The sequence below is a fragment of the Aspergillus foveolatus genome (assembly GCF_047715535.1).
Source record: "Aspergillus foveolatus strain CBS 279.81 unplaced genomic scaffold BDW70scaffold_5, whole genome shotgun sequence".
Classification (NCBI taxonomy): Eukaryota; Fungi; Ascomycota; class Eurotiomycetes; order Eurotiales; family Aspergillaceae; genus Aspergillus; species Aspergillus foveolatus.
The window spans coordinates 291,858-312,046 of NW_027396069.1; the positions used below are offsets into that span (position 1 = coordinate 291,858).

Below are 20,189 nucleotides of genomic sequence, written 5' to 3' on the forward strand. Positions count from 1 at the left end.
AACAGCAGATGGGCGTCACCGGCTACTTTGGGCGGGACTAGATGTGAGCTGATTCTCGTACTATATAATCGGAGTTGACTGATTGTACTTAGGAGTGGTAATTCCAAAATATTATTTCCTAGATTCTGTAAGATCGCGAGCATGTAGATAGCTTTGGATGGAGCTTTTTGCCATGACGTCAGCCATAATAGGGTGTAGTGAGCTCTTCAAAGCTGCGATAGCGTGAATTTACAGTTCTCCGTTATTTTTTCTGCGAGATTACAGGGAATCAGTCTCGGGCGAGCCATACTACCTGCCGATTTCAAGCGTCCCATTCTCTGCATCTTCAGGACTGGGCTGCCCGCTCGCGACGAACCAGTACGTCTGGCGCCCAGATCGGTCACAACTCCGCAGTCAGCCAGGCCCGCACGAGAGGCTCCAATTTTTATCTTTGTCCCTGTCTCAGCTTTCTTTTCTGCCTTCTGCTCGCCTATTTTGCTCCATATCCACAGAACTCGCAACAATTTCTGCGCTGGTCGCCTCTTTCGCCCTCTTTCGCTATCTCACCATCTCTCTTGCTGACGCTGTACTTCTGTACCCCGCAGCTAGGTGCTGTCAGATAAGGTGGTTTGCTCCGCATATCTAAGCACCACGATCATTCTTACCACTTTTCCAGAGATAGTTTAATCAATTGATCGGACGGCCCATATAAGAGAATACACAGCTGCTAAAGATGTTCTTTGGGATTTTCGCAGATCTGCTATCGTGAGCATCACTACCACTGCCCCTATACGTTTGCGGTAGAGCTGACCAGGCAACTCCAGCTCCATCCTCACCATTCTTTTCCCGATCTTTGCTTCCTACAAGGCCCTTCGCTCGTCGGACCCATATCAGTTGGCACCATGGTTGATGTATTGGGTGGTGCTTTCTGCCATCCTCATGGCTGAATCCTGGACATACTTCATTATAGGATGGATCCCCTTCTATAGCTGGATCCGGCTCGGTTTCTTCGCATACCTCGTTCTCCCGCAGACCCAGGGTGCCCGCATCCTATACCAAGACTATGTCGAGCCGTTTCTCGCACACCACGAACGAGAGATCGAGGAATTCATCGGCCGTGCCCACGAGCGTGCGAAGGCACTGGGTCTTCAGTACTTTTACCAGGCCATCGACTTCGTAAGGGAGCGCATTCTAGGCCTTCCCCCGCAGCGACCCCCGACTCCTCCGCCCGCCAGCGCAGCGTCATATGCACAGTCCCTTCTGTCCCGCTTCAACCTCCCTTCTGCTGTCGGTGGTACCAACCCGGCACCTGCCAACGATTGGTATTCCGCAATCAGCTCCGCGGTGGCAGCGGTGACATCTCCAGGGAAGAGCCACGAAAGTCGTGCAGAAGAACTTTCTGCCAGCGGCTCTCTTCTCCCCAGAGAGTTTGAGTCCAAATCCCGTGCAGAGAAGGCGAGCTTCTACTCCAGACAGCGCGATATGCTTGATGTACTCCGCAATGCCCTGATAAACGAGGAACGCAACCTAGAGCACGCTGAGGAGGACCCTCTTGCCTATGGCAGTGGTGCGTCTCTGAGGAAGAACCGCAGCGACAACTCGTTCGACCATATTGAGCACGAGGATACACGGGACCGGTCACCCCGCCGTAGCGGCAACTGGTTTGGTGACGGGGAGCAGACCGGGGCAGCTTCTGGGGTGGAGTTCGCGATGCGAACCGTGGATGCGATCGCTCGTGCAAGGGAAGCTCGTTAGACAGCTCGCTATATCATCACTTCTACTATCTATCATTTGGGATCAAGACTGTCATAATATTTATACCTGATCAGCTATCCGCTAGCAGTTTATGGACATTTACCCTGCCAGGTGTATGCATGTACTGTATGTTTTAAAATAAGCTCAGCCAACCTTACGGACTATGAGTCCGGTTCCAACCGCGCGAACGTCATGGTCTGTTAATGCAAAACAGCCCACTCAAAATACATTTCATACATCATTCTTTTCTTATTTCCCCTCGATAGAGACGGATATTACTGCCTGTCTGTTTTGCTTAATGCTTTAGGTGCCGCCACTCACCAGTCACAGTGGTCGGGTTTTAGCCGGTCGGTTCCCTTGGGTAGGTGTAGCCAGACCTCAATGACATCAGACGTGTTACTGTCAGTATGTGGCTTGACAGGATACAGCCTGTGTGATCTTGCTTTGCCTTGCCTCGCCTTGCTTAAGGTTAGTTTCCTTGCCTGAACATGTGACAGTTGTATTTCATAGTAAATCATGCCAGACAGAAACCCGACTGTATACTCTGTATGGCCCGGTGAAGCGGTCCGAAGCGTTCTCCGTGCCCTGCTCTGAGAGGTTAAGTGGTAGCATACGGTGGCTTAGTGTTTTATTCATGAGTCACAGATTCTCTATCGGCTCATCGTACGTTCTGACTGTCGATTATTGATGAGAAGCGCGGGATGCTCTGCCTTCAGCTGCGTTTGCTTCGATGAGGCTTAGTGGGAGGGTTAGGGCGAATGCGAATGAGCCTAGAAGTGGCACTGGAATAAAAGCATTGACTGGCGAACGGCCAAATACGTACACTGTAACGGTATCTGATACGTGGCGTGGGGTGCTGTGCGTCGGTCTGATATCGGTATCTTTCCTGTATGATACTGTATAAATTTCGTGGCGAGAGGCTCGAGGCATTCCATGCATTAGGGACGCTCCTGGGAAAGACAGCCTGGCATGCATGATGACATTTATAGGTCTCTTTCTTACTGGATTTCAAGAGGGCGCTGAAAGGCATATTCACAGCAGGCATTATTGAATTATTGATCCCTTCCAGAACAATACTCCGGCAGGTCTTGGCGGGCTGTTTTTGCCGCCTCCACCCGATGGGCATTTGTAGAATCAGGAAACAGAAAGAAGGGGAAGAATTCGTTTATTCCAGATATTCAGAAGGAGACCTAATGATAATTATTGTCTTAATGAGTAATCTATAAACGAGAAGGACCTGCTCTGTGTACGTGGTTGGCAGCGCAGTCACCGTACCTCCGTTCGTGCGTCAACAGCACCACCACCGAAACGCAAAAAGAGTAGTTTGTAAGAAAAAAAAAAGGGAACCCGAAATCCTTTCCATCATCTCCCCAGAAGACTTTGACCTCTTCTTTCCTCCCCTCTCTTTTTCCCCCTTCTCCTCTCCAAACTATCGTCGTTGACCACGACGCACAGTATTTCCCGTTGGTGGTCTTCGCTTTTTCTCTCTTTCCCCTGCCGTGACAATTCTTTTGTCGCCGCCCTCGTTTTCCTGCCGTTGTGTGTGGGAATCCTGGATGTGGGATTATTCTCGAGCGTGTTCCTTCTGCCGTAACACGCCTCTTGACATCGCCTAGAAGTTGTCACCAGCTCTAGCGATCTCTCTTTTGCTCTCTCTTTTGCGAGCATCGTCCTCCTTTCCTCCCTCGTCTTTCGATAATTCCCAACCTCTTCGTCCTTTCCCCATCTCGACCGACCCGCCTGTCTAATGAGCTCGATCCCTCAGAAGTCCGGCCAACCTCAAGGACAGAGTACCGCAGCTCAGGCCGCCTCGCACTCTTCCACCCCTTCGCTCAGTGGGAAAACCTCGCCTCAGGCGCCGGTTCCCGCTCCGACCTCGACCTCGACCGCGGTGCCTCGTTCCTACGCAAACGCGACTAAGAAGTCCGCGACGGACTCTACCGCCGCCGCTCCCGTCACCGTGGGTGGCTCATCGCAACATGGGAAGTCGACCTCAACTTCTGTGAGCGGCAAACCCATGCAGCAACCTTCGAACCCGACCATTGTGAATGGCGCCCCGGCCTCTGGTGTGCCTCAAGGCGACCACTCAAAGAAGCCCTCGGTTACCATCACCGCAGACTACAACCCTAGCACTAGGGCGCAGACAGGTCGCCCCAACAGCCTCCAGTTTGGCTTCGCCAACACCCAGTCCTCGCCGAACATGGGCAATCCTGCCGCTTTGGCCAACCAGCCCCAGTCGGGCCTGGGTGTCACGCCTCCGATGAACCCTCGTGCGACCTCACCGCAAACTTCGCCTTCACCTATTCCTCAGCCTGCTTCGAGTGGTGGCCGCCCACCGCCATCTTCATATCAGGCTCAGGTAAACTTCGGCAGCTTCGGAAATGCAGGTGACAATGTAAGTGTTCCGTGTTGTTCATGCCCGTATGGGTTCAAAGGCATTGAATTTATGATGCGTCACATCAGTAAACATTGTCTTAATTCTTCCTTTTTGCGCTATCTAACCTCTTTTGAATCTTCAGGCCCAGGCTCCCCTTGCTGCCGGTCCCCAGTCGACGCATCTGCGCCGCGAGTCTTCTCAGTCAACGCACAGTGACATGAGCAACCACATGGGAGGTGGTCCTGGCCGTGGTGGTTTCTACCATCAGGGTGGCCGTGGCCGTGGTCATTCGCAGTCCAGCCATCAGGGCCCGGTAGCATTCTCGCCTACTCCCGGTTTCCGGCAACCCAGCCAGCCCCGAGGCGGCCATAACATGGGGCCTCAGTTCCACGCAAACCAAGGACGACCCATGCCTGGATTCCCTTCTCCGCAAGCCAGCCGCAGCCCGGCCCTGGCCAACGCGCACCCCGTAACACCCCAAATGAGCCAGGTCCCAATGACTCATGCACAGATGCCTCCTCAGCCCTACGGCGCTTATCCTCAACATATGGGACCCCAACCAGTGAGACCACCCCACCCTCATTCTCAGAAGCCCCCGCGCCGTGGTCTCTATAACAAAAGGAAACAAGGGCCCCGCGGGTTTAACTCCCGGCACTCAAACCTTCCTCACCCCCAAACCCATCATTCTTTTCCTCCCCAAACTCTGGCCTCCCCAAATCTAGCTCCAGAGAGTGGTCAATTTGAGCACTATCTAACGCTGATGAAACATAACCAGGGCTACCCCTACGCCGACCCCAACTACGGATACTACCCGAACTACCAATATATGGCCCCTCCCTCGCCGCAACCCGGCCCTCGCATGCCCTATAACCAGTCGCCGTACATGCAGAACCAATACCCTGTCCCTCAAGCAGTGCCGCAGGCAACCGGTCTGTCGCGAACTCCCTCACAGGTGTCTGACCGCCCTGGCTCTAGCTTAGGACAGAATGCGCCGTCTGCTGTTCCCTCCACGCCTGGACACACGCACACCCCTAGCCGCTCTTCGAACACTTCTGCCGGGGGCAAGGCCCCTGCCTTTGTCATTCCTCAGCCGGCCAGGAAAGCCATTACTATTCGTGATCCCGATAGCGGCAATGTGAAGACATTTGAAAAGACGCCAGCTTCTCCGGCGCGCGCCACGCCTTCCCCCGTCAAAGCTGCGACGCCGACTCCCACTCCTCCGCCGCGAACTGGTAGCAGCACAGATCACACTCGTTCTACATCCGTCTCAGCTAAGACTGCCGCTGAAAAGAAACAGGAACTGAAGGACGCTGTTCTCCAGAAGATGGCGCAAGATCAAGAGGCTGAGGCACGCCGTAAGGCGGAAGAGGAAGAGGCAGCTAAGCGCAAGAAGGAGGAGGAGGAAGAAGCTGCCAAGAAGAAGCAGGAGGAAGAAGAGGCGCGCCAGAAGAAGGAGCAGGAAGAGGTTGCTAAGAAGCAGGCTGCTGATGAAGAGGCTGCTCGCAAGGGTGTAGAGGATCTGAGCCTCAAAGAGAAGAAAGATGACGCTCCTGCTAAGGAAACCGCAAAGCCTTCTGAACCCGCTCCCGCTCCCGCGCCTGCTGATGACGATGAGATTGACTATGATGCCATCGAACGCGAGATGGCTGAGCTTGAGGCCAAGGAAGCCGCTGCTGAAGCCGCTTATTACGCGAGGAAGCAGGCCGAGAAGGAAGAGAAGGAGCGCAAAGAGAGGGAGGAGCGGGAGGCCTACGAGGCTAACATGAAGCAGGCCGAGCGTGAGGCCGAGGCCCTTGAGGAGGCCAAACAGAAGAAGCGTGAGGCTGGCGAAGAGGCGAGCAACAAGGACTTGTTTGCCTCATTGAAGAAGGGTGGATTCTCTGCGACAGAAACTAGCACCCCGGCTGACAGCGGTACTGTTACTCCTTCGTCCGACACCTCCATGCCACCTCCCGCCAAACCTGCCAGCGCAGCCGGCAAACCGAAGCCTGCCGCATTGAAGTTGGAAACCAACAAGCCTGTTGAGCCTGCCCAGCCCACGGCTGGTATGAAAGCTCTCAATTCCGCTCGGTTTGTGGACGACCTAAGCAAGATCTCCTACCCTGAGTCGATTGCTTCTCCAAATCCTGCCCTCAACGCAAACGCCCCTGCGGACCGCAAGTTTCATTACAACAAGGAGTTCTTGCTGCAATTCCAGTCTGTGTTCAAGGAGAAACCTTCCGTCGACTGGGACGTGCGAGTACGTGAGACCGTCGGTGATAACGACTCATCCCGTCCTCAATCTGCCCGCACTCCGATGTCGCGTAACCCGTCTCGAGGGGGCCCTACTTCAGATTTCCAGATGGGCGCCTTTGGTGCACCCTCCCGTTTACCTCCAGGCACCACATCTGAAATACGGTTTGCGATGTCCAACTCACGCCCTGCATCCATAGGCAGCGCATTCTCATTCCCGCGAATGGGTATGGGCAGTGGTGTTACTCCGCTCAGTCGTAGCAACTCTTCTCAACCCATGTCGCCTCGTGCAGGTTCGGGCAGGTCTAACACCCGCACAGGCAGCAAGCGCGAAAAGCAGCAGGCAAAGAAGGAAGAGGATATGGCCAAGTCTATGCCCCTCACAGCCGGAAAGGAGGTCCCGGGTCTGCAGATTTCTGCCACTGGATGGAAGCCTCGCAGTGTTGGCCAGGCTGCTACTGCTGCTGGTCCTACACCTGGTGGCCACCTGCCCCCGGATGTTGTTCAGCGTAAGGTCAAGGCCGCGCTGAATAAGATGACGCCTGAGAACTTCCCGCGTATCTCCAGTCAGATTCTGGAGATTGTCTCCCAATCCAAGGATGAGTCTGACGGACGTACGCTCCGACAAGTCATTCAACTTACATTCGAGAAGGCCACCGATGAGGCACATTGGGCCTCCATCTACGCCAAGTTCTGCAAGACTATGTTGGAGAGCATGAGCATGGATATTAAGGATGAGAACATCAAGGACAAGAACGGCAATGTCGTGGCCGGTGGTAGTCTGTTCCGGAAGTACCTTCTCAACCGTTGTCAAGAAGAATTCGAGCGCGGTTGGAAGGTCAATCTCCCTCCTAAGCCTGAGGGTGTCACGGAGGAAGCGGCTATGATGTCCGACGAATACTACGCTGCTGCTGCTGCCAAGCGTCGTGGTCTGGGCCTCGTCAAGTTCATTGGTGAATTGTTCAAGTTGGGCATGTTGACGGAGCGTATCATGCATATGTGTATCAAGAAGCTTGTTGACTATGAGGGCACTCCAGACGAAGCTGAGGTCGAGAGTTTGACAAGTCTTCTGCGCACTATTGGTGCTGCCTTGGATTCTCCCGACAATGAGCAGAACCGTAAATTTATGGACGCCTACTTCCAACGCATCAACCTCATGGTTCAGACTCCGAACCTGCCTAGTCGTCTGAAGTTTATGCTAATGGTAAGTCATCCAATTTCTGTATGGTGTCAACAACATGCTAATTTTTCAGGATATCATCGATCTGCGTAATGCTCGCTGGGTCTCGAAGGATGCTGACAAGGGTCCCAAGACCATCCAGCAAATTCGTGAGGAGGTATGTGTCTTCACATCTGTTGAGATGATTGGTTTCACTAACTTTACTAGGCTGCTCGTGCGCAACAGGAGGCCGAATTGGAACGTCAGCGCCAGCAAGCCAGCCGCGGAGGTGGTGGACGCCCCGCCATGGGACGTGGTGATGCCCGTAGCTACTCGTCTGGATACGGACAGGTACCCCCGCCGGATTACGCATCTAGCAAGGTTGGCAGTGATGACCTCCGCCGACTTCGCACCACCCGCAACACCAACCAGCCTATGTCTTTTGGACCTTCTAGTATGCTCGGATCCCGCAGCAACAGTGGACGTAAGAACCTCGGCCCTGGTGGCAATTTGGTTCGTGGCAGCGACGAAAGTGGTGCCAGCAGCCGGACTGGGACACCCCCTGCCGGTAAGAAGGAAGACAAGGAAGCCGCATCCTCCATCAACGCTTTCAGGTATATTTCCACTGATTTATTTATTGTCTGTTCCGTTTACTAATAATTTGCTAGTGCTCTGGCCCAATTGCAAGATCAGGACAACATGGCCACATCTCCCCCTTCAAACCCTACCTCGCCCATGCTGACAAAATCACAACCGGCTGTTGAGCGCCGACCTTCGGCAACCCCCTCCAAGGATGGCGAAGAAGCATCATAGATCGTTTGTTCTTTGGCAATGATAATGAAAATGATTCCGTTCTTCTGTTCTGGAAAGACCCTATTTTATTCTCTTCCATCCCATCATTCCCCTCTTTTTTTGAGACACTCAACCGACATGGTCGTCTTGTCATTTGAACTAACTTAACCGACACCTAATCTTCTTCGCTCACGCACGATTCCGACGTCACAGACGCGAGAAAGGTCGGTCTCGATCGCTCACTTCCTTTTTGTTCGGCATGGTATTATAGAGAGGGGTTCAGTTCGTCCCAGTTTCTATCTACATTTCGATTGTACAATTTCTTACGTTCTGTTGTTACGATTTGGAGATGTGGATACGCGAGAGAGCAAAAAGCATGGCGAGCAAGAGGCCCGTACCTAGAGGGGTGGGCATGGGTAAAAGTGCATTCCAGGCATTGTCCAGCGAGGTAGGTAGGTAAAGACCATTCAATCTAAATCCGCTTTCGTCTTGTGATTTTTTATTGATGCCTTGTGCCATTCAATGCCCTGTTCATGTCTCGTTTATGTCTCTGTATTTGACTCTTGCAAATTATTGTTTGTGTCGTCTTCAATTTAATACCCGGCGAGCTCTGACAGTTGTTTTTACCCTTCCCTTCAGTGTCGACATCTGTTCCATCCTTGCGTCGTGTAGTGCTCAAAAGATACCTAATGGCAAGGGTATATATTAAACGCGCACGACAATCCCCCAATGGAAACTGTGAGAGGTCACCCATTGGATGGATAACTCAACTAGGATGTTCATACTAGGTTGTTTTTATTTTTCGCCGTCGTCGTTCCTGCATGTCATGTCTTGTGTAGTGCATTCATCAAGCCCAAGTGCGAAAAGCTTGGCGATGTCTTTTTTTCCCTCTAGTTTTCAGATCTCCATGTTTTTAGACAAAATCTTCTGCGTAGAAAAAGTTATTAGGGTCATTTGTTTCCTTCCTGTTTCTTCAGGTTTTAACTAAATTCTCCACAAACGAACGGCCTGTCTACTACACTGTTCTCTTGCATATGGTCTGATCAGCCAGCTTGAATTTGACTAGTATGTTCAGCTGGTTTCTGGTTTGACTAGGTCTGGAAATGTACACGTATTGTAGCCCGGCTTGCTGGGCTGTTCAGCTTGGCAGTGAAGTGCTTCACCTAGCAAGTCGTATTTCAGACCTGTGCTATACGCGGACGGACAACAGACACACGCTTGTTAATAATCTGATTATGCTCGAAAATGCATTACTAGATGGTGCGACCAAGGCAGAATATGAAGGGAGAAAAAAATCGGCATATCTGTATCTGCCTGAACAACCCATAGAAAGAACTCCATGCTTGCTTTAGGTATCTAACTGTATGTAGTTAATCTTATGCTATAATATGATGATAAGCCCATATTGCATGAGCGCCTCAAATGAACGGCAGCCGTTTGATGCATTCGTGCTTGGGAAGAGAATGACCGGAGATGCAGGGGAACAGTTGAGGTGGGACAGTAAAACTCCGTACGCAACGTTCCATAAAAATCGTGACTAGACCGACCTTCGCTTAGTCTTAGTGTCGGTTGTGACGCCGTCCGTCACAATAACTGGGATGTTGACCTCTGAAGGGGTGGGTTCTGGAGTGGAATTGTTTGACCCGTCTACCGGCGACGGGGTGTCACTAGCAGGGGATGATATCTCGTTCGGCGATTTATTGATATTTCCGTTGGTTTTCGTATCGTCAGATGTTACGGAGAGATCTGACGCGAGTGTTCTGTTGATGGCTTCGAGAGAATCAGGCACTGGTGTAAGTGGTCCATCATGGCTGACGCTGCTCCTCTCAGACGTAGAAAGTGAAGAGCGCGAAGTAGTATAAGCCTGAGGGAGACCGAGAGCTGCTGCTACTGCAGCTTCTTCATCTGGCAACTTCGAAACGCTGCTATTTCGGCTCGACGGGGCAGAGAATATATGGCTTCCCCGTTGTTCGCTCATTTCCAAAATGTGATTGTAGCTGCGCCTGGTGGGATCGGCAAGTCGTTTTCTCTTCTTTTTCTCCCTCTTCGTCGGAGGACGTGCCACTATGACAGGAATCGGGGATGTTTGCAGACACCACTTAGAAACAGACCCAGGAAGCAAGGCCTGGACTCCGTTGAGGCTCTTGCCCCTAGTGCCGACAACTAGGACGGCGGGTTCATAGATTTTTATCTAGAGTAAATCAGCAAAAGCTACACATGATCGGGGACGGACAAATACCTACCATGCGTTGTATGATATCATGAACCTTGCCAACGGCCAATTCCAGCACCAGACTGATGGCTTTTTCATTCTGGCTGTTTTTCTGAATGACCTGGTCAAAAAGTCTCTCAGCCTCCTGACGATACTTTCCAGCCTCGACCGCTGCATCACTCGCGATGCTAGAGTCTTTTTCGACTACCCGCAAACAGACAATTTCATCGCCGTCATCCACCAGTTCGTCAATAAGCCATTCAAGAGCAAACTCGGAGTAATCGTTCAGGTCGGTGCCACAAAGGAATGTGCGGCTGCGTCGGCTAGGCTGATAGCCTTTGTGTTTATAGTTGAGAGTGAGTGAGAAATCCGGGGTATCCGGGTTATCGAAGGTATCGAAGGAAACCCCTCGCTCGTACGTTCTTGCAACGGAGTTTATTAATTAGGTAGTTAAAACGGAGATTAGGCAACTTACTGGGGCGGTGGAGGGGAGTAACCTCGCCCATGAACCTTCAGATCCCTTCCATGGGTCTCAGACTGAGGGTTCTTCTGGCCCGTTGTGCTACTAGGGCGCGAAGGAGGCGACTCGACCTGTTCGATGTTGAACTGGATTGACCTTCTATGAGGATTATCGGCCATGCTCATGCTACCGGAGCGGGATGATTCCGAGACACTGGTAGTCCGCTCGTGGCCTGGCAATATAGAGCCATCTTCCGGGTCAGGCGACGGATACGGGGATATGGAGGCCATGTTGTATGCAATGTTGTGTTGGGTAGGTGGTTAGACAGAAAGGGCGTAGCGAATGCGGTGGCAGATGCCGGCTCTGGAAGTCAAGGGAGTGATTCGATCACGTAGTTCAGACAATGATTGGCGGCTCAACCGCCATGAAGCTTCTGAAGTTCTTCTGCCGGTCGTACGATGCAGGAGCTGCAGATCATGGTTTGCGATAACGCACGAGTCGGACAAGAGCTCCGGGTAGATGCAGCGTCATACCCCTGGAGGGTTAAGGGCGGAGTCAAAAAAAAAAAAAAAAAAAAAAAAAAAAAAAAAAAAAAAAAAAAAAAAAAAAAAAAAAAAAAAAAAAAAAAAAAAAAAAAAAAAAAAAGACGTTTTAGGCTCAGGACCGTGAGAGAAGATTGTTTCCAGCTTTCATGATTAGCACAGAACGCCGGATGCAGGACACTCCTATCGTCATGAATGGGTGTCGGTCGTATGAGACAACAAGGGAGAGGGGCTTGACGCGTTGGGAAGGCGGTGATCGTATACACAAGCGCTGTGCAGTTTACGTAAGGTCACTTAGCATAACTAGCCACAGCTAGCAGTATTGACTATTGTATCTTTACATAATACTATTATGGCGATGCTGGGTGATGGATGAAACAACCTCAAGAGGAAATTTAAGGGTCACAGTCGTCTTTACGAAGGCGACATTATCACCGATACCCACCAGGCTAGGAATGAGCTTGATCTATTACAATGAATAAAGTGCAGCAGGATCACTTCTCCGTGAACTATAACCAGTGGACTCTATTCAGACCCTGAAAAATAAGGAGTATGAGAGACTGTTCCTTGGTTAGTGCTTGAATTCAGGTCCTTGGCGGAGGCCTACTTATTCTCTGGACTTGTCTGGTTTCAATACGCATACAAAGTGTCTCTTAAACCCGAATATAAAGACAAGCAGCACAAAGAACGCCACATACGCCCATTCCACAATTTGATGCTAGAAATGCATAAAACTTGGCATCATGATCTAGTAGACTTGCACCAAACCATCAAGTTCCGCGCTCTCAGTTAAGACAGGCATAGAACCTCTTTGGGGAGATCCGTTTGCTTCTGTCTAGCCTGTTCTACGATGAGCTGCAAAACCTCCTTTGCTATGGGAAGTCGAATTGACAGCGCATGTAGAGAGGTATAGGAGTTTATGAAATGCTCTCTATTTTCCGCGTTGTCTAGGTCCGCAAGCAGTATGGACAACGCAATATTTGCGTAGCGTATATAGATGAAGGGCATGTAATGCACAGACCAGCGGGAACAAAATATCTCCAGGAGAGAGCATATGATACGAGCAGACGATAGACGAATGGCTTGCACTTCATTTAGAGGGGAATACGGGTCGTTGGCGGTCTTAATGTCTTCAAATACGTTGACCACGGCACTGTGATAGCTTAAACTGGAAGGGCAGCAGTGTTAGCAGCTAAAGTATATAAAGTAATAGGAGCCAATATCAACTTACTGCATATTAAGAGCCGCCGGGGTTGATGCGCTGTCTAGTAAGCTCGCATGCGTCAGACATTCGGGAAGTTCGAGGACCCATTGTTTCAGGCGTTGGTGAAAAATCTCCGCCATCTCCTCCTTGGTGCAGCACAGTTGTTCTATATTCTGAAAAGGGTTGTTCGATATCTCCCACAACACCAGTTGTAGTTTGAGCAACTCGGCGCTAACGCAATTTGAGTGTGCTGGTATCGGAACAGGCATCGCTGGTGACCCATCTTCGACACCGTATGGCCACCACACGTCCTTTGGGGTATGGTCTCGAGGCCGCAAATCATAGAGAGTGGGTTTCAGCATGATGGAAGGCTTGTGCAAACTAGAAAAAATGATACTGAAACCGGTCAGTTGCTGTGAGATGATGTATTAAGTGGACTTACGAGAGCGCACTAAAGGAACCGGTGATTGCAGTATCAAGAGCCAGAAGTAGCTCCTGGGCTTTGTCGTCAGCGCTTACTGCAATGGTATTCCTTCGAGCCTGGAGCTGTCGGGCACAGTCCGCGATTTCGACCAAGTACTGCCAACTAAGCATGTGCATGCCCATAATCCAAGTACTAGCAGCAGATTTAGCATGCCTTACAGAACCAACTGGTCAAGGTCATCACCTCAAATATAGTTCACAGCGACCCTGGAAGCTTGTCAAAGAGAGTTTGCCTTCCTCCTGGCCCAACAGCCGTTTTGCTTCGTCATGGAAATCCAGTCTCCCGGGTAGGACAACGTCGGATCCGGAATTTGTTTCAGACACGTCGCAGTAGCACTAGAATCGCAGAATTATTCAATAGTTCTTGCACTGTAGGTATCAATTCAGCAGCGAATATTACGTACACATGCAACCGCCAGGATAGCATTGACAAGAAAGGGAGAACAAAATGGTGAGTCTATGTTCCCGCTCTGCATGTCTCTGATAAATAAGTCGCGTTCAATCCACTTTTGCACGGGGGAGTTCCAAGAGAAGTAGAGAGAGATGAGATGGGAGATATAGTTGCTATCGTCTGTCACTGAGGTCCATGGCCAGGCCGGTACATGGTAGAGAGGACTGAATCTCTACTAAAACTAAGCACTCGGTCATAGTTTGTAGAATTCCTAACCCGGTAAGTGAGTGGCGTTCTTACCTGCCGTGGAACATGCTCGGCCTCGCTGGGTGATGGGCTTTGGGCCAGAAATCGCCGAATGTCGTCTAGTGAAGCGTCGCTCCGGATATAGTTCAGAACTCTACTAACCTCTTCCTGGCTTCCATCGCGAATACTGTCCACCAACCTCACTAGGAGCGTGCGATCTTGCTCCAAGGCATCCAGCCGACGCTCAAGGACGCCACGACGGCGACGATCACTTTCTTCGTCGAGGATACACTCTATTTTCTGGCGACGGCAGCGCTCGCAGGGGGGAGGAAGACCAACGCACTAAGAAAGAGTCAATGAGACGAGACGGGAAAGAGAAAGAACCGAAAGCATTGCCTTTGATTTGCGTTTCCGGCATTCGGTGCAAGCTAACGAAGCCTTCTTGATGCGAGGTCGAATGGTATTCCCCACTGGCGAAGCGACAGCAGAAGGCACCGGCAGGAGTGGCCTCTCAAAGGGCCGAGACGACATATCTTGCGCCTTGGTGTAGGGGGTGAGAGGAAGCGCTAGGCTATCTGGGCATGATTCCGTAAGTGCTGGGTAGAAGTAGGCTGTTGTGACAACGAAGCCGGAGTATCTGAATTATCCCAGAGAAAGAAAAGGCACTAAACACAAGATGGCTCCTAATACTGGCCCCTAATACTCCTAAGTGCTCCAGAGGGTTACCTAAGCTGCACTAGCACCAGCCTGCTCATAGACTGGGCGGAAGCCAGACGAGCTCGGTCAGACCCGTGACATGGCGGGCAGTTGAACTGGGGCATTGTCACATGTCAACCACTCATAATGCCGGGAAGATTTCTCCTGGTGAAAATCAAGGTTAAGTCGCATCAATGCCAAGGAATCGCAGAAGGGAACCTTCGGAAGTCTCAATCCTTTCTGCCCAAATCGAAGATGGAAAGAAGCATTCATCCTACCCACCTGCGCCCAACAGTCGAGTCGGATTCGAGCCCGACTCACCGGAAACAAAGGTACGTTCCGGTTGGGTGTCCATGTCAACGCTCGGGGTCGAACCTTGCTTAAAGAGCCTACATTGGCACCTGTCTGCTGCAGATGATTGCCAGCAAAGATCACCCCATGTCCTGGCGCCTTGCTTTAAAAAGAATGAGGAACAGACGATCAGCGTAGGAGATCCCATTCAGCCGCATTATCGACTACTACTCTAATATTTAATGGCGACGGAGCTGTAATCCCGCAATGTAAATGCGGCCTTGCTCCCAGTGTCCATACTGGTCACCGTGAGACTTGCTTAAGGGCGGGGTCCTCTAAGATTCGGGTCGCTGCCTCGCGGCAAGGACGCATCATACGTGCAAAGAGACAGCGAGTAATGTCACTGCCACATTTTAATATGTGATATGAGTCTAGGGAGTGTTCTATCTTTCATGCTAATATTATCTCTTGCCAGTCGTAGGAATGCTTTTCCCTTGCGTGCTCGAGGCGTCGCAACCACTGAGGCACATCTGGGCAGTAAGGCTTGTTATTGTAAGGTCGACACCAAGCCATTGCTCGTCGAGTGGGAGACAAGGGTTTTTTTTTTTCCTGACGAGTCCTTGCAGTATCGAATATTGGGAGACAGTGACCAGATTAGTGTCTCACTTATGTAAGCCTAACTGGCATAGCACAAGCAGTGGATTGTCTTAACCCTAAGTCCACAATATAAGAATATGACCAGCTAAAGGCCGGGGAAATAAGAACCCGGATCAGAGACTTCGTCATAAGCAATTTGTACGAGGAGTCTTTTGATTTATCGAGAGAGAGCCTGATTCTGCTGCGAGTTCTAGTCTTGAATCGCGCCGAAACATCTGCCGAGCAGGATATAACAAACCAGGAACATGAGAGTGACAGTCTATAGAGAGACTCACGATTGATGCCTGCTTACTGTGCCAGTATGTCTAGATTACCCTGCTGAAAGGATCATTAGTTCTCTTACTAAGCATCCCTCCAGACATCCAGTCCGGACCGCAGGTTATCGATCCTAGCCCCAAAAGCACGCACGAGCCCACGAAATATATTCAAGCCCCTAAGCCCCTATAAGACGTGGCTTCCCGGCTCGAGCAGTGAGCTGCCACAGCCCTGGGATACGAGATACGAATACAGGCTTTAAGATAATCTTGGCCACAAATAGAAGTATCACTTAAAAGCCGGCCGGACCCAGTATATCAACCATTCCCCTGGACGTGATTTCTAGGCATTCGAACTATCAAGACCTGGATACAGGGAATTCATCCATTCTCACTCTTCCTAGTATTCCTTAAGGCTTAAGGTACATCACTGCACCATTTTCAACCTCCTCTCAGCCGGCATCAGTGGTCTGGTCAATATTATATTAATCCTGGAGCTCCCAGGGTCAGTATTTCATCCGCTATTGTAAGGAGGCCGGTTACTATTATCTTACTCAATATCAACATTGAACATCTGCTCCGATGGGGCTGGTCTTTGGCTTCAAATATTGTCTGAGCGGGCCCTATATAAGAACCTCAAGGGGTGTTGGCAGGGCACCCAATAGGGTGAAATCCAGGAATATGTTTATCGGCAGCGGAATGCTTAGGACTCTGTTTTATGGGGGGAGAGCCAGGTTCCCACAGTGCAAATCCGAGCTTGGACAAGAAGCCTTGGACAAGGCTAGTAATCCCGAGTTCGTTGCAAGCTTTGTGGCAGCGATTTCAAGTAAAGCTTAGCATTGCCATCCTGCCACCATCGTTACTCCGCACATTAGTCCTTCCTCACGACATCAACTGCTCCTGATCAGCACTAAGTATACATCCCTCAGAGTTTCCACATCGGTTAGATTTTCTACCGCATATTATTAGACAGCTCCTTGTTGGAGGGATCCATCGTCCTGTGGGGACTAGAGGCTATCCCCACGACTCCCCACGATCTCTACACTTCTGTTTCTCATCCCCCCTATTCCCACATTTGCCCAACGGTTTCACTCAACATAATTATTAATGCGGAGGCATTGCGCAAGCTCTCTAAGTTTGTCAGCTCAAGTTCGCCACAAAATCTGGGGATGCTATATCTAGGGGTCCCCCCTCTCCATCTGGGGGTGGGCCTGCCATTACCCCAGATCATCACTTTCCGATCCGCCTCATCATCCTTTAGTTTTTCCTCTCCTTTTGTCTCTTAGTTGCGGCAAGATGGTATCCGATGTGGCTGAGGCCCCATCTACTCTCCCTTTCAACAGTAATAATGATCCTACTAAGGAGAAGGACGCCAGCGAGTTTGTCGAAGAAGCAAATGAGAAATGCAGCCCTCCCGCTTCCGAAATAGCGGCTTCCCATTTATCAGAAGCCCATCGCGAGTACCTGCTCCTGCGTCACGGAACTCTTGATTTGGATCCTCTTCCAAGTGCATCCAACGCAGACCCGTACAACTGGCCGCTCTGGAAGGTACGACTAATGCAGGATAAGGGTTTGATTCATCACTGACGAATGCATATTCTGGTAGAAAGTGATAAACCTCGTCCTCGTCGCTTTCCACGCTTGCATGTCAACATTCACGGCCTCCATAATCCCCGCATACGAGGATATTTCCATTGACCTGGGAGTATCTATGCAAAGAGCCAGTTACCTGACTTCACTCCAGATTGCCGTCTTGGGTGGAGCGCCATTGTTCTGGAAGCCGTTATCTAATCGATATGGCCGTCGACCTATATTCCTCTTGTCTACCATATTGAGTTTGGTCTGCAATATTGGTTGCGCAAAGAGCCCAGATTACGCCTCGATGGCCGCATGCAGAGCCCTAACTGCATTCTTCATCTCACCTGCGGCCGCTATTGGGAGTGCGGTTGTAACAGAAACATTCTTTCGGAAAGAGCGTGGTCGATATATGGGAATCTGGACGTTGATGGTTACCCTAGGTGTTCCAGTTGGTAAGTCTCGTTGCTGAAAGGCCCCTGCCCCTCCAAGCTGATCCTCGTTATCCCAGGACCACTAATCTTCGGATTTGTCACGAACCGTGCTGGATACCGCTGGGTCTTCTGGGTCCTTGCCATAATTAACGGAGTGCAGTTCGCTCTATACCTCTTCTTCGGCGCTGAAACTCGCTATATCAGCAGCAATCAGGACCAGTCATCATTCATCTCCCGCAGCCTGTGCCTCCCTTTCCGACGCATAGACCCGACTCCGTTAAAGCTCAGTGAATTTTACCACCCACTCACCCTAGTCACTCGCCCAACAGTCTTTATCCCGGTCTTTGCATACGCAATGGTCTTCCTATTTGGCAGCGTCCTAATCACCGTAGAAGTACCCCAATTGCTGCAAGAAAAATTTGGCCTCAACGCAGAACAACTCGGGCTCCAGTTTATTGGGGTCATAATTGGCACTGTTCTCGGCGAGCAGATTGGCGGCTCCATGTCTGATATCTGGATGAACCGCCGCACACACAAACTTCGAACCAGACCAGAGCCGGAATTCCGTCTATGGCTTAGTTATCCAGGTGTTCTTTTGACGATTGTCGGCGTGGTCGTGTTCTTAGTCTGCACGCAACAAGCAGCTGAGGGTCATTGGGAGGTTTCACCAATTATTGGCACGGCGATAGCAGCCTTCGGGAATCAGGTTGTCACCACTGTGTTAGTCACGTATGCTGTGGATTCTTACCCCCAAGATTCCGGTAGTGTTGGGGTCTTCGTTACGTTCGTGAGACAGATATGGGGATTTATTGGGCCATTCTGGTTTGTCTATCCTTTTCTCTTTTGGTCCTGCAACATAGTGCTAAATCGCTCCATCCAGGTTCCCCGACATGTTCAGTAATGTTGGTGTTGCCGCGAGCTCAGGTGTTTCTGGTGGTCTAATGTTCGTTTTCAGCTTTCTGCTCATTATTCCGGTTCATGTTTTGGGGGCCAAATGGCGTTAGGAGATAAACTTCGAGGGGTACATAGGGTACATATTCTGACTTTAGCTCCACTACCTGTATGGTTGTTCGAGGCACCATCTGTGTTCTCACTTCGACTGCTAAATTCCAGATGCTGGGAATCGAATGTCTGGTGCATTATATCAACATATTTAATTCAAGTGTTCGGTAGGCACAAATGTTCCGAATTCGGTGGTGCGATCACCGAAGCTTAATTGATTGCGGGGCATGTCTGGAGTTTATCCACCTATAAGCCGGACTACAAAGAAACGTCATTCCAAGATAAAGGAAACGACGCTTCTTGAATTCTGAGCCTTCCTTGACGCTTGTGAGATTCTGGCTCACAAAGAGACCCGGCGCCATGTCTGCCGTTGAAGACTCATTTTACAAACCCTACGATCAGTTCGTTCTCTTCGGAGACTCGATCACCCAGATGTCCTCTAGCCAGGACCAGGGATTCGGATTCCAGCCTGCGCTACAGGATGGTCAGTGCTCTTTATTCATATAATTTGCGGACAGTCCTGACAGCGTCATAGCATACTCGAGAGCCCTCGATGTGATTAACCGCGGATTCGGGTGCGTAACTGTTCACTCGATGAGGTACATGCTTGTGTACTGACCGTCTCTGCAGCGGGTATACTACTGCGCATGCAGTCAAGGTGTTTCCGAAGTTCTTCCCAACCCCTGAGGCAGCCACTGTTCGGTTTTTGGTATGTCTAGATCACCCACCAACGAGAACTCTAGTTGTTGACATCTATTGCAGACAATCTGGTTTGGGGCCAACGACGCCTCCCTCCTCGAATCCGACAACAAGCAGCATGTCCCATTGGATGTATACAAGAAGAATCTGGTCTCATTAGTCCAACACCCCGCAACAGTTGCCCAGCGGCCGCGCATCATTATCATTACTCCGACTCCAGTCAACGAGTACCAGCTGCAAAGCTTCGACGAGGATAAGGGCAATGTCCATCCCACGCGGAAAAATAGCCGCACCCGGGAGTATGCGCAGGCTGCACGCGAAGTCGCCGAATCTTTGGATATTCCAGTGGTCGATCTCTGGACAGCCTTTATGGCGGCCGTTGGTTGGAAGGAGGGAGACCCTCTTATCGGGTCTAGAGAGGCGCCGAATAATGAAAAGTTTGCGAGTTTATTCACGGACGGTGCGTGTTATCCTCCTCATAAGGTAGTCCTGGTACTAATCTCTCAATCAGGTTTGCATCTCACGGCAGACGGTTATCGGATCGTATACAACGAGGTTGTTGGGGCGATCAAAGCAAATTGGCCGGACCAGGCGCCGGGGAAGCTTCCCTATGTGCACCCGCCATGGACGGAGGCTCCGAAATGATAGCAAATGGCAATCGCTCAGCCATTATTAGCTAGATTCGGGTGGTTATTTAGATATCTAGATAAATATTGAATATCTGAGTCAAAGATAGCTCCAAAAGCGGT

At 50.7% G+C, this 20,189-nt stretch overlaps 7 protein-coding genes across 7 annotated transcripts; 5 read left to right on the forward strand and 2 right to left on the reverse strand.

Annotated features, from left to right (window-relative positions):
* The first annotated feature begins 107 nt into the window (after positions 1-107).
* BDW70DRAFT_93889 (HVA22/TB2/DP1 family protein) lies at positions 108-2,003 on the forward strand. The gene is made up of 3 exons (XM_073745233.1): positions 108-603; positions 656-744; positions 804-2,003. Exons 2-3 carry the CDS (start codon positions 713-715, stop codon positions 1,732-1,734), a joined length of 963 nt encoding a protein of 320 aa, XP_073599657.1. The 5' UTR covers positions 108-603; positions 656-712; the 3' UTR covers positions 1,735-2,003.
* A 1,077-nt stretch (positions 2,004-3,080) lies between these two features.
* On the forward strand, positions 3,081-8,437 carry BDW70DRAFT_170153 (putative eukaryotic translation initiation factor subunit eIF-4F). Its single transcript, XM_073742861.1, has 5 exons — positions 3,081-4,129; positions 4,254-7,547; positions 7,597-7,680; positions 7,731-8,116; positions 8,171-8,437. Exons 1-5 carry the CDS (start codon positions 3,482-3,484, stop codon positions 8,313-8,315), a joined length of 4,557 nt encoding a protein of 1,518 aa, XP_073599658.1. The 5' UTR covers positions 3,081-3,481; the 3' UTR covers positions 8,316-8,437.
* Positions 8,438-9,368: 931 nt separating this feature from the next.
* Positions 9,369-11,538, reverse strand: BDW70DRAFT_128975 (universal stress protein). Its single transcript, XM_073735525.1, has 3 exons — positions 10,982-11,538; positions 10,538-10,928; positions 9,369-10,485 (listed from the first exon to the last, which is right to left on the reverse strand). The coding sequence occupies exons 1-3, from the start codon at positions 11,254-11,256 to the stop codon at positions 9,832-9,834; spliced, it is 1,320 nt and encodes a 439-aa protein (XP_073599659.1). The 5' UTR covers positions 11,257-11,538; the 3' UTR covers positions 9,369-9,831.
* A 759-nt stretch (positions 11,539-12,297) lies between these two features.
* On the reverse strand, positions 12,298-14,653 carry BDW70DRAFT_147570 (uncharacterized protein; the record flags this gene model as incomplete). Its single annotated transcript, XM_073738736.1, has 8 exons — positions 12,298-12,676; positions 12,740-13,108; positions 13,155-13,328; positions 13,380-13,531; positions 13,600-13,818; positions 13,887-14,174; positions 14,217-14,469; positions 14,559-14,653. The coding sequence occupies 8 exons, from the start codon at positions 14,651-14,653 to the stop codon at positions 12,298-12,300; spliced, it is 1,929 nt and encodes a 642-aa protein (XP_073599660.1).
* Positions 14,654-15,058: 405 nt separating this feature from the next.
* Positions 15,059-15,649, forward strand: BDW70DRAFT_128979 (uncharacterized protein). The gene is made up of 2 exons (XM_073735526.1): positions 15,059-15,402; positions 15,437-15,649. The coding sequence occupies exons 1-2, from the start codon at positions 15,245-15,247 to the stop codon at positions 15,528-15,530; spliced, it is 252 nt and encodes an 83-aa protein (XP_073599661.1). The 5' UTR covers positions 15,059-15,244; the 3' UTR covers positions 15,531-15,649.
* Positions 15,650-17,026: 1,377 nt separating this feature from the next.
* BDW70DRAFT_156514 (putative MFS transporter) lies at positions 17,027-18,743 on the forward strand (the record flags this gene model as incomplete). The annotated part of the gene is made up of 4 exons (XM_073740199.1): positions 17,027-17,278; positions 17,337-17,760; positions 17,817-18,561; positions 18,620-18,743. 4 exons carry the CDS (start codon positions 17,027-17,029, stop codon positions 18,741-18,743), a joined length of 1,545 nt encoding a protein of 514 aa, XP_073599662.1.
* Positions 18,543-20,171, forward strand: BDW70DRAFT_128982 (SGNH/GDSL hydrolase family protein). The gene is made up of 7 exons (XM_073735527.1): positions 18,543-18,561; positions 18,620-18,641; positions 18,695-19,225; positions 19,277-19,316; positions 19,372-19,450; positions 19,504-19,900; positions 19,952-20,171. The coding sequence occupies exons 3-7, from the start codon at positions 19,102-19,104 to the stop codon at positions 20,083-20,085; spliced, it is 774 nt and encodes a 257-aa protein (XP_073599663.1). The 5' UTR covers positions 18,543-18,561; positions 18,620-18,641; positions 18,695-19,101; the 3' UTR covers positions 20,086-20,171.
* Positions 20,172-20,189: the final 18 nt, after the last annotated feature.